General features: G+C 54.0%; 1 protein-coding gene across 1 annotated transcript; it reads left to right on the top strand.

Annotated features, from left to right (window-relative positions):
• Positions 1-2,531: 2,531 nt before the first annotated feature.
• On the top strand, positions 2,532-3,737 carry TMEM200B (transmembrane protein 200B; the record flags this gene model as incomplete). The annotated part of the gene is made up of 1 exon (XM_079546152.1): positions 2,532-3,737. One exon carries the CDS (start codon positions 2,532-2,534, stop codon positions 3,735-3,737), a length of 1,206 nt encoding a protein of 401 aa, XP_079402278.1.
• Positions 3,738-11,626: the final 7,889 nt, after the last annotated feature.

Genomic DNA, 11,626 nt, shown 5'->3' with positions numbered 1-11,626 from the left:
GCTGGGGGTGATGCTGATTGTATGCACACTGCCATCCCCTTTTGCACACCCCTTGTCCAGAGGGAGGTTTGAGGACTAAATATGACTTTTGATAGACTGTGGCATGCTGCAAATTCACACGGACAGCGTCGTCTCAGGGCAGAGCATCCCGGGGCACCCAGGTCCTCCAGGGGCCGTCCCTTATTGTCTGTGCATTGGATGCACTGCAGTTGGGTGCCCAATTTTCAAAGCATCTCCACGCAAAGGAGGGAGCAGAGGATCGGGGTGGGAGGACGGCGATGCGCCTTCGCGGTGAGGTGGATTAGAAAAAGATTTGCGTTTATTTTCACGACAGCCTCATTGCTGGGATTGGAAGCTTAACTTCGAACCTGGCAGCGCTCCGTGACGATGCTAAAGGCATTTACATTTCTATACCTCTCCCCGAGGAAACCGGAGCCCTCAGCACCAGGCAGGTTTGGCCAAGGGGGGGGGATGAGGTGGCAGGGAGTGGGGCTGCCCCACATCCCCAGGCTGTGCTCCCCCCGGCGGTGCCACCACGACCCCCATTGCTGCACCCAAACTTTGCCTGGCTCAGCTGCCTCCGCTGCATTGACACGACTGCGGGCGCGTCGGTGTCTGCCAGCTCCTGAATTTGATGGCAAGGCTGAATTTTTATGTTCCCCCTCCACATATCCCCCCCCCCCACACACCCCCCCTCTTTGAGCTTATATAACCTTGGGGATTCTATTAATAAAAGTAATGGTTTTGAACTCTGGGAACAACCATCTCCAGCGATGCCGCAACTTCTGGATGCGGGCAGCTGTTGGGTGGCACAGAGATAAAGGGCAGCGGCTCCGGGGGGGGGAAGGCAGAGGGATAAACGGGGGCTTCCAACGAGGAGCCCGCCTCCAGGGATTGGGCAGCACCCGGAGCAGGCCGTGCTTGTGCCTCGTTGTGTGCCAGGCATCCGCCAGCCCGTGCTTTGGCTGACAGCCATTTCCGATGGGAAATCGTGGGAAGAGCATCCCGGCCCCACGGTGGTACCTTAAAGGGATGCAAAGGGGAGGGGAGGGGGGTGGTAAGGGAGATAGTGAAGGAATTTGGTATAAAGGGCTCAGTGCCAAAATTAGGAGCTGTTTCTCAGCCATGGCAGGAGCTGGGCAGGGACCTGCAGCTTTTGCCTGGCTCTGGGTTTAGGGGTTTTTTTTTGCCGTTGTTTGATCCCTAAGATGCCTGCAAGGTGTTTAAAGGGTTTAATGTAACATTTGAGAGGTCGAATTTAGGGCCGTAAGCAACAAAACTCAGGAGGGAACCTAAGCAAGAGCGCTCAGAGCTGCAAGAAGCACGGCTCACTTTTCCTTTTGGGTGACCGTTGCATTTGGTCTCCTCCATATCAGTGTCTGTTTTGCTTTCTGCCTCGTGACGTGGGATTACCAGCTGGTTCCAAAGAAACACTGAGATCTCACTCAGCTGTCAGCTGTAGGTTGGCTTTGGTTTTTGTTGTTTTGTTTTGTTTGGGGCTTTTTTTTCCCCCCTTTAAATCTCTCCCATTGAAATGGTCACAGCTTGACAGCCTCGTGCTGGGAACGCGCTGTCATCCTGAAACTCATATCTTTAATTCCTTCCTCGGGATGCTAATCGCACCTTAAGATGATTAAGGCTGGAAAAAGCCCTCGTGTTTTGTTTTTCTCCTCCCGTTGGTGATGCTGTTTGCTGGCTCTTGCCACTTCATTCATCTCAGGGAGTAAATGAGACTGCCCACCTCCCCCCCCTGCCCTGTGCCACTGTGTTCCCAATCAGTTTTACTTTTGGCTTCTCATCAGGGTGCTGTCGGGCTGCTTTGTGTGATGCACAGCTTCCCTCTGCTGCTGTGTCACCTTTGGAGCGCATTTGGAGTTCTGACAGCTTGTTGAAAGCCATTCTACAGCCTCCCGTCTCCGTGCCTCAGTTTCCCCATGAATAAAGAGCCCCTCGCTCTCCGTGCCACCAGGCAGAGCTGCCTGCTGCCACCTGGTTGCAGGAGACACGGGTGGCTCATTTTCTCTCATCTGTGTGCTGGTGCAGCACGGGACGCAGCAGGATTGTGGCTGCCCTGCACAGCTTGAGCTTTGTAGGGCTTTGGTGGGTCCGAAGGAGCCCTCAGCTTTTCTACCACCACCAAGATCCTGAGCAGGGAGGGAGAAAGAAGCAGAGGAAAGCGGGCAGTGAGATAGGAGATCAAAACTGCTGGACTCTGGCTTGGCACAGCCTGTGGGCTGAGCGTCCCTGCGGTCCCCATCCTCCTGGTGTCCCCATGCTCCTAATGTCCCTTTTCTTCTCATGTTCCCAACACCCCTGTTGTCTCTGGTCCCCAGGTTCTCAGCATCCCCATGCTGCCAGTGTCCTTTTGGTCCCAACGTCCTTATGATCCTCGTGTTCTCACCATCCCCGTGCTCCCAGTGTGGTCCCACTGTCCTCGCATCCCCTCCATCCCACACACCCGGACCCCCAGATCACCACGTGAAGCTCGTAACACCTTTCTCCCTGCAGGAAGAGCAGCCAAGGCATCGACGATGACTGCCGAGAGCACCGAACCCAATGGCCCCATGCGGGAGCCGACGGTGGGGGGCACAAAGCCGTCAGCCCCCCCTGCCCCACCGCGGCGCCGAGGCCGAAGGCTGCGACGGAAGTCACTGCCGGAGGTGGCGGTGAAGGGACAGCTTCGCATGCGCTCACCATCGGGAGCCTTCGTCATGGTGGGCATCTCGGTGGTCTTGGTAGGCATGACCATTGCCGTGGTGGGCTACTGGCCCCACCGGGGGCATGGAGGTGCTGGGGCTGGAGCGAGGAACGCCAGCACGGCGGGGGACATGAGGAGGGAGGTGGTTGCTGGGCGTCCCGCGCCCCACAATGAGAAGCTGAAGCTGATCGGCCCTGTCATCATGGGCATCGGGCTCTTCATCTTCATCTGTGCCAACACCATGCTCTACGAGAACAGGGACATGGAGACCCGCATGCTGATGCAGAAAGGCCTCTACTGCATGGCCACGGATCTCCCCAAGGAGACCAGCCCCAAGGATGAGGACACCCGGCTGGCACCCAAAGCCAACCCTGAGTGCTTGGAGGGCTGCTATGAAGTGGACCTGTCCTTGGGCAGCAAGTGGGCTGATGGCTTTGGCCCCAACAGGCTGCAGACCACAGCTGAGCTCATGCAGTGCCCGGGGGCATCGCCGGCAGCCTCCCTCCTCAGCCTCCACTCGGAGGCAAACCTTGGGCTCTCCGCCACCGTCGGGGCCTTGGCGTTGCCCATCATCAAGCTCAACAACCGCTTGCTGGATGCCGCCTCACGGGCGGCCAACGGGATGACAGAGGGAGCCCAGCTCCCCGCCGAAGGCCCGGCGCCCTCCTGTGCCCTGCTGTCCCCCAGCGGCGGCAGCATCGCAGCTCGGGGCCTGGAGAACCACGGCGGCCACGTCGTCATCAACGTGGAGGACGGTGCCCCCACGGTGCATGCGGGCCCCGACGCTCAGCCCCACAACCCGGGGCACTCCAAGTCCCTGGACCTGGGCCGGCCGGGGGTGCTGCTGGTGGCTCCCATCAAGGACCGTAAAAACCGGAGTTGGCCCCGGCTCGATCACGTCAACGCGGTGGCTTATGCCAAACTGGAGAACTGGGGGGAGTCCTTGGACCGGCTACTGGAGACCAGCGGGACACCACACCATGCTGAGCCCCGGCCCAGCTCCTGGGTGGTGGGCATGGAGGGGGGCTCGCGGGTCTGACGGCCCCGGGGTTGAGGGTTTGAAGCAGACTTCGGATGCTGAGAGATCCCCGAGCCTGGGGAGGGCTCCCAGGTTGGGACTTTTGCTCCTCCTCGCCTGCCTCCTCTTCCTCACCACCTTCCCTGGGATGCTCTCAGTCTTACAAAGCCCTTCTGCTGGCAGCCTTCCTGGAGGAGCCCTCACTTGTAGACCCGCGGTGGACCATGGCATGGGGTCGGGGTGAGCAAAGCACAGATGGGTCCCTTTGTCCAACCCAAAGGGAAATTTGCTTGAGCAGAGCCTGACAGGGCCATTAAATGTTACCTTGATGCCACGCAGTGCTCCCTTGTCTCATACGCAGGGTGGGAGTGGGGCATCCCCACCACTCTGGGCTCTGGGCAGTGTGGGAAAGCGTGTGAGGAAGGTGGATGGGAGAGCTTTTCCTGGAAAAACATCACCACTTCACTGGAGCCGATCACCAGCCCCACCAAACCTCTGCTTTCCCTGAAATTGCCTCAAACCTGGGTACAGACCCATCTCATCCCTTGTTCCTTCAGCCTCTGTGCTCAGAGGACTCGGTTTCCCATAGGGAATGCCAAGGGAGGAAGCGTGGATGCTGCTGTCCTGAAAGCAGAGGTGTTCATTGCGCCGGTCCTGTGGGGTTTGTGCCATATGGGGTCCAACTGCCTGCAATGGGGCTCAGCTCCTTCACAGCCCCTCTGTGCAGGTATGGCAGCAGGAATGCTGTGTGCCCTGCTGCTGTGTGTGTGCAGAGAGGTGGTGAGCTCAGGGGGATGCAAAAGGAGCTCAGGGAGCTGCAGATGTTGGTGCTGCTGCCCACTTCACGCTGCCCAGGCAGCTGCAAAGTTCAAGCAACAAAATGGAAAAGTTCCTGGAGTGTAATTGTTTCCGAAGCTGGTTTAGGGGTGGAGATGATAGTTTTGTTTGGATGCAAGCAACAGGAGGATGCAGTGGGGGAGAGGAAAGGGCTGGCTTTGGTTTTATGGTGCTGCTGGCTGCTCTTGTGTTACTTGGTGCTGGACAAACCAGAGAAGGTTGTTTTGCAGCACTGCGGTCCATGCCTGATCCTGCTGCTGCTCCGGTGCTCAGCAGGGCCCTCCCTCCCCAAATTCTTTCCAGCAGCAGCAGCTGGGGACACGTCCCCAAACCTCCCAGCTCCTCTGCAGGCTGCAGTGGATCCTCACTCAGAGCTGCTGCTCTTGCCAGCGACCCGGGAGGCACAGCAGCATGGCATGGCTGCACGGGCTGGATCCCTGCCTCTCCTATCCCAAGAGCAAAGTTGTGGTGTGGGGCTGAGTGTCAGCTGCTGAAATATGTCTTTGCTGCGTGAAATGGTTTTGTTTTCTCTTTTGTTCCCATCCCCACGAAACAAGCACAGAGTTTTGGACCTTGGAAGCTGCAGGACAATGTCTTTTTTCAGCCCGAACCATTCTGCAGAACATTTTGACTTGGCAGCCATGTGCTCTGGCACAAACACACCACACTGTCACTGCCAAAGCCCCTTCTGTCCTCGAGCAGAGCTGTGCTGGGGACAGGGGGAGGGCAGGAGCTGCCATGGCTCACCACCAGCTTGCATCTCTACCCTGATTAGCAGTGGTGACGGCACACGGCATCAGGGCTGGGAATAGGCAGGTGAACGCCTACGAGGCTCAAAGCACTGAATTTAGAGCAGTCAGGGCTTCTTTTTCTTTCCCTCTTGGGAAATTTGGCATTGTATGTTTCTTTTCAGTGTCTGCTTCATGCTTTTTTGCCTCCACTTTGCTACAAAGCAGCCCAGCAAGCAGACGGGCTGCGGTTGGCTTCCTGCTTAACCTCCAGGTGATGCAGCACTCAGTGAGTGCATAACCCAACCAGCCAAAAAGCCACCAAAGGGCTCCTGGGGCAGGAATGCACCTGGAGGCTATTTGAGATCAAAAGTAACTTCTCCTTTGCACCCACACATCCCCCAGCTCTGCTGCTGCCCTGGGACACAGCGTTGGAAGCAGCACTGCTGTGGCGGTGCTTCCATCCCACCACAAAGTTCAAGCAGCCCAAAAGCATCTCAGTGCCGTGCAGCTGTAATGCAATGCCTTAAGCTGGGGCAAAAAATGAAAAATAAAAAAATACATATATATAATAACCAGGTATGGGAAAGAGATGGAGGGAATCTCTGCTATTTTGCAGAGGGTTTCCAGCTGCTCAGCCCTGGGCTCATTTGCAGCATTTCCCACCCTGCACTGAGCAAACTCAGAGCTGTGATGCTGCCTGCAGTCGTGTCTGTTTCTCCCCCACCCCCCGAAGATTTAAAGTCTATGCAAAGGAAAGCACTCTGCTGGTGCTGGGGCACTGGAGTTGCAGCACCCTTAGGTGCTGATGCTGCAGTGCATGGAGCCCACAGATCTCAGTGGGGCTGATGCAGTAGGGGGGAGTCTCCAGCTCCAGCCCCATCCCCATCACTGGGATGCAGGGGTTGGGGTGCAGGGCTGCTCCAGTGCCCCTCGTGCCTCCTGGGCAGGGAGAGGAGCTGTGGGTGCTGGGTGTCACAAGTGACAGCACTGACCCTGCCCACAGCAGCTACGTTCTGGCTCCCAGAATGGCATCAACAGCCTAAAAATATCCCCATAGGATGCGGATGGGAACGTTCTGCTCCAAGTGGGATCAGGAAAAGGGTGGGAATGGGGGAGCAGTGGCTTTGGCTCCTCTAAATGGATGGGAGCTGTGAGACACAGCCTGGGTGTGGGGCCTTTAGGAGGTGTGCTTTGGGATCGCTGGTTTTCCTTTGGGTTTGGGGGATTTCCTTTTTATTGGAATTCCTTTACATTTCCATGGTGTTTGTTTGCCTGTTCTTATTTCCCTTGCAGGCAGGCTCTGCATGGGGGGAGGGGGGAAACTGAGGCAGGGGTTAAAAGGATGCAGGGCCAACTCCTCACCTCACCAGCTGAACGTCGTGCCAAGTTTTGCTCTTTCTGCCCCAAACTCGTGTTTCTGACCCTTCTCCATTTCCCTCTATGGCACAGGGCTGCTCCTGCAGGGACAGGGTTCTGCCTGGGCCGTGCACTGGGGACTTCAGCAGCCCTCCCCAACCCCAGGGCAGGGTTATTTAAGGAGCGTTTGGGGCTCACAGGCGCACACGGTGATCCTAATGGGGTTGGACAAACCTCAGAGCCCGGGGCAGCGCTGGCTCAGCGACCCGATGCGCTTTTCAGCTTCATCTTTGCGCTGGGTCAGTCACACCGCGCTGAGGACCGATGGAAGAGGCAGCTCCAGCAGCGGCCGTTTCCCAACTATTTGTGGCTGATTTCTATGGCCCTCTTTTAAGTTCTGCCCGCAGCGGGTTGCAACTGGAAGCACGGAGCGGTTCGGGAGCCAATTGGCCCCCAGCCCCCCTGCAGCACCGCCAAGCGCGCCGTGTCAGCACTCCTGTTGGTATTCCTGCTGCTCTTAAGGACGCTGTGGATGGGATGGATGCTTCCCTGCCAAACAAAAGCAGCTGAAAGCGGTGTCAGACAACATCTCTGCTCTGTTTGGTCACAGCCATTCCTGTTTGGCAGCGGTCGCTCTGCAGAAGCGCTCACCTGTTCATGGGATGCTGTGGGGGAAGCTGGGCGCTCAGGCTCTGCTGCGGGGATCCCATCCCAACCCGGGGCTGCAGAGGGCATGGAGGGAACTGCAGGGAGCGGTGCTGGGAGAGAGCTGGCAAGGAAACGGCTTGGGAGGCAGGGATGTGGTTTTGTTTGAAAATTTATTGAAAAATGCAATACAAGAAGCAATACCAACACTTAGGTCTGTCTAAACGCTACGGCAACTTTCCCTTTGATTTACTATGAAAGTCCAAAATAACAGCTCCCATCACTAGTCAATCTATAAAGATCTGCCAATAAGTCTCTATTTTTATAAAGAAGGGTGTAAACAGCTAGCCTAGACAATTCACCATTGCCTTAAAGACTTTACAAAGCTCCTTCATATCTCAGCTAACTTTTTTTTGTGTGTTTTTTTACAAGTTTAATCTCTAAGGTCAGGGCACTACCACCTCTTCAGGCAATTTACAATTAGGAAATCGGCAAACCACAGTTCTTTAAACCAGAAATCAGACAGTCTGTGGGTAACACCCCAGAAATGGCTGTTTGCTGACTGGAGCCAGGTTTAATGGATGAGCACGGGTCACGAGCTCCGCTCCTTCTATAAAAACATTCATTCATATATAAATAGCTTCCATATAATGTCTATTATACAATCAAGACAGTCTCTGGGTGAATTTGTGGAGTGGGAAGAGCTGGGAACATTCATAAAAATAGACCTTAGTTGCTTTGTCCCTGACACAGCGAGCTTTAACAACCTGGTGCAGGAAGGGGTGCAGGATGCACACCGGGGCTGCCAGCTGGAGCAGTGCTGCACAGAGCAATGCACAGAGCAGTGCACAGAGCAGTGCTGCACACAGCAATGCACAGAGCAATGCACAGAGCAGTGCACACAGCAGTGCACACAGCACAGCAATGCACAGAGCAGTGCTGCACAGAGAAGTGCTGCCTGCTGCTGCCTTCAACCCCACAGGCAGGAGCTGCCTGGTGCCCAGCAGCACTTTGCTGCCCAAAGCCACCCCAGCAAGAGCTCTCACCATGGGGAGGAACTCTGTCTTGTCTGAAGCGCTCGAGGAAAGCGAGAGGTGAAAAGAGGGGAAGCGTGAAGATGAACAGCTTGAAAAGAACCACCTAAAATGCAGGAAAAAAATAGAAAAAAAAAAAATAGGAACAAAAAAAGAGCTATTCTATTCTGTGACCTCTTAGCATTGGCAGTTGCAGCTGTGCTTGTGCACACTTGTGCAGCCTCTTGGGTAACGCCTCTCACGACTGCAGGTCGCCCAGCCTTGCACGGCGCTCCCCTCAACTCTTGTGAGTGCTGAGTGCCTCTAAGTGCTCAATTCGCCACTGTAAAGCTCTGAAATTCTCTTAATGTGCACCCAGCTCCTGGCTGACAAGGCAGGAGCAAAGAACTCAGCTCCTGGAAAAGGGACAGGGAGCAGAGATGCTGCGTTATGGAAGGGCTGTGCTGCAGGGGGCTGCTCAGGTGGATGTAGGAAGGTGTGAGCTAATGGGCAGCACAGGATGCTCCAGGAGGGCAGGGAGCCCTGGAGCAGCCGGAGGGGAGGCTGCAGCTCAGCCATCCATGAGGCTCACAGCAACATCCAGCAGCCCCAGTGTTCTCAGCGTGGGCTCTGATCAATACTGACAGCTTAACGACACCTGAATGGGAGAAGTGACACGGAGCCACAATGCAGTCTGAGGGCTGTTTGCTGTCCCTGCAGCCTCAGCTAACTCCAGTGACTTCAGAAACAAATCATTCAAGTTTAAAAGAGCAGAGAGCAGGGGGGTTTTATTGCCATTTTCCTCCGTCCTTGACTGGGGGGCGGCAGCAGAGCACTCCACGCCTTCAGCTACTTATGTGCCACACTACACTAAATAAAAAATAATAGAAAATTGCATCTTCCAAGTCTTACTGCTCACAAGCGTTAGGCAGAGTATACACAGCTTGATTTTTTCGTGTTTAAATGCTGGAAGGAGAAACCAGGGCATGGTGACAGCATCCCCATGGAGCTCAGCACTGGGAGCCAATGGAGGGACCAGCAGTGAGACCTGGATCACATGCACTGAGTGGGGATGGCCAAGGCTTTGGGAATGGCTGTGAGGAGGCTGGGGCTTCCACAAACAAACTTCACATTGTGTGCTTTTCTTTCTTTCTTTCTTTCTTTCTTTCTTTCTTTCTTTCTTTTTAAATACATATTTTGAAGATATTTTCTATGTGGTCTGTAAGCTCAGCCCAAAGATGCAGATAAGAGCCCTGGTGTTTCGTTCCAGCAAGGCAGCCACGAAGGACAGATCCTTCCCCAGCATGCAGGAGGGGAGGCAGCACCCCCAAAGTGCTGCACTGCTTTCCACAATTGGCTTTATTGCAACCAGCAGTGTGACACCTCCCAAGGTTCCCTCTCCCAATGCAGCCTGCGGGCCTGGGGAAGGACTGGCTATAGGAGTTTAAGTTAAATGAAAGCAGGATGCAACACCTTGCCCTGATATGTGGGTAACGTGTTCAGCTTTAAATAGCACCAGGAGGGGGGAAAAAAAAACAAAAACAACCCACAACAGGGGAGAAAAAAAAAACTCATTTAAAAATTCAGAACACCAACAAGTGAAAACCTATGACACAGAAAAAAAAATCAGTTCTGTGAATGCTGCATAAGACCATCTTAACAGCATTCAGAGTCCAAATGTACTAAATGCACACTTCTAAGGGCTTTTCAATTTAATGACATCTAGAAAACACAACCAGGCAGTGAGCACTCAGCAGGGATGCATGGAAAGAGGGGAAGTATCTGCCACAGTCCTCTCAAAGCTCTGGAATTCACAGTATAAGGTACTCGAAGCAACTTCCAGTATTCCTTAAGCTAGCCAACCACAGATGTGTGCATATGTTACACCACACAACCCTCCTGCATTCAGACATTGGGGGTCCAACACCCAAAGGTGGGGAAAGTCCAAAGGATGAGGGCTGGGTGGGCATTGGGGGGGCTGGGATGGTGATCTGAGATTCCCAACCTGAATGGTTCTTTGCAGCTCACGGTGAAGGTAGAAGCCCTGCTCTGTGCCCGGGTGTTTTGCAGGAGTCTCACACTGCCTACAGCTACAAACAGAGGTAATTAATTGGAAATGCTGCACAGACTCAAGTCTGACCTTTTCAAGTGGCTCAGAAGGACCCACTGCTTTCTGAAGGTGTGTACAAATCCTGCAGTCAGGATAAGCTCTGATGTGGCTGCACCTCCATGATGCCTAGCCAGGCTGAGGGAATGAGACTTTAAAACAACAACAACAGCAACAACAACAACAAAACTACCAAGAAAAACCCACCAAGCAACCCTAAGAGCCCTGCGGGTTGTGTCTGAGCCTGCATCTGAAGAAGCTGTGAGAGGGAATGCAAAATTGAAAACCTGTAAAAATATTTAGTACAGTTAGAAATATGGCATACTGTTTGTCACTATATATATATATGTATATATATATATAAAAAACAACCAACAAACTATATCCAATAGGATCCAGTGCATTCTGGACAATCCCAAGTAAAATGCTGAAGCGTAAATCCTGCTAAGTGATATGAATGTTCAGTCTGTGAGGATAAAGTCGTGTAGCTCTGAGGTCTCTGTGCTCCAGGTAGTTGTTTTGTAGTTTTGCTCCGTTTTATTTCCTGGTATCATCTGGAAAGAACACTTCCTAGAAAGAGAAACAGGGTAAGCTATGAGTATTGAATATCACCTGGTGCAGGGAAGCTGCTTTGGCAGGGGGGTTGGACTCGATGATCTCTGGAGGTCCCTTCCAACCCCTAGAATTCTGTGATTCTGTGATATTGACAGTCATCTGTCTGTAAAAAGGAATGTGCTTCCCTGAAGTCACGGGAGAGATGAGACGAGCTGCTGGCAGTGCTGTGGGTGAGCCTGAGCTCTGCACTGCTGGGCACCTGTCCCAGCAATGCCCTGTGCCTGTCCCCAAAGCACCAATTCCAAGAGCCACCAAAGAAGTGATGCTTCAGGCAGGTCAGGAGCAGCAGGAGCCCACTGCCCAGCGATGACAGAGGCAGGGATCTGTGGAACCTGCAGTTCAGGATGCTCTCGAGGAGCTGGGGATGAGAGGTATGACGGAGCAGCCCCATCACCCATCTCGCTTCTTTTACACCTTTTTGGGGGGCTCACTTCCCCTTCAGAATAAGTCTGTGTTTGCGACTGCTGCACCAGCCTTAAAAGATTCAACAGGAACAGTCTGAGCAGGACTGCTTGGTGAACAGCAGTAATTTTCCTTACGTTCTGACCATGCTGAGCTGAACATCCCTTGCACTGACATCAGCTGCCTGCCCTGAAGAGGAACAGC

Source organism: Tetrao urogallus, assembly GCF_951394365.1.
Source record: "Tetrao urogallus genome assembly, chromosome: 23".
NCBI lineage: Eukaryota > Metazoa > Chordata > Aves > Galliformes > Phasianidae > Tetrao > Tetrao urogallus.
Note: the sequence above shows the minus strand (reverse complement) of the source record. Positions and strands in the feature narration are given on the sequence as shown.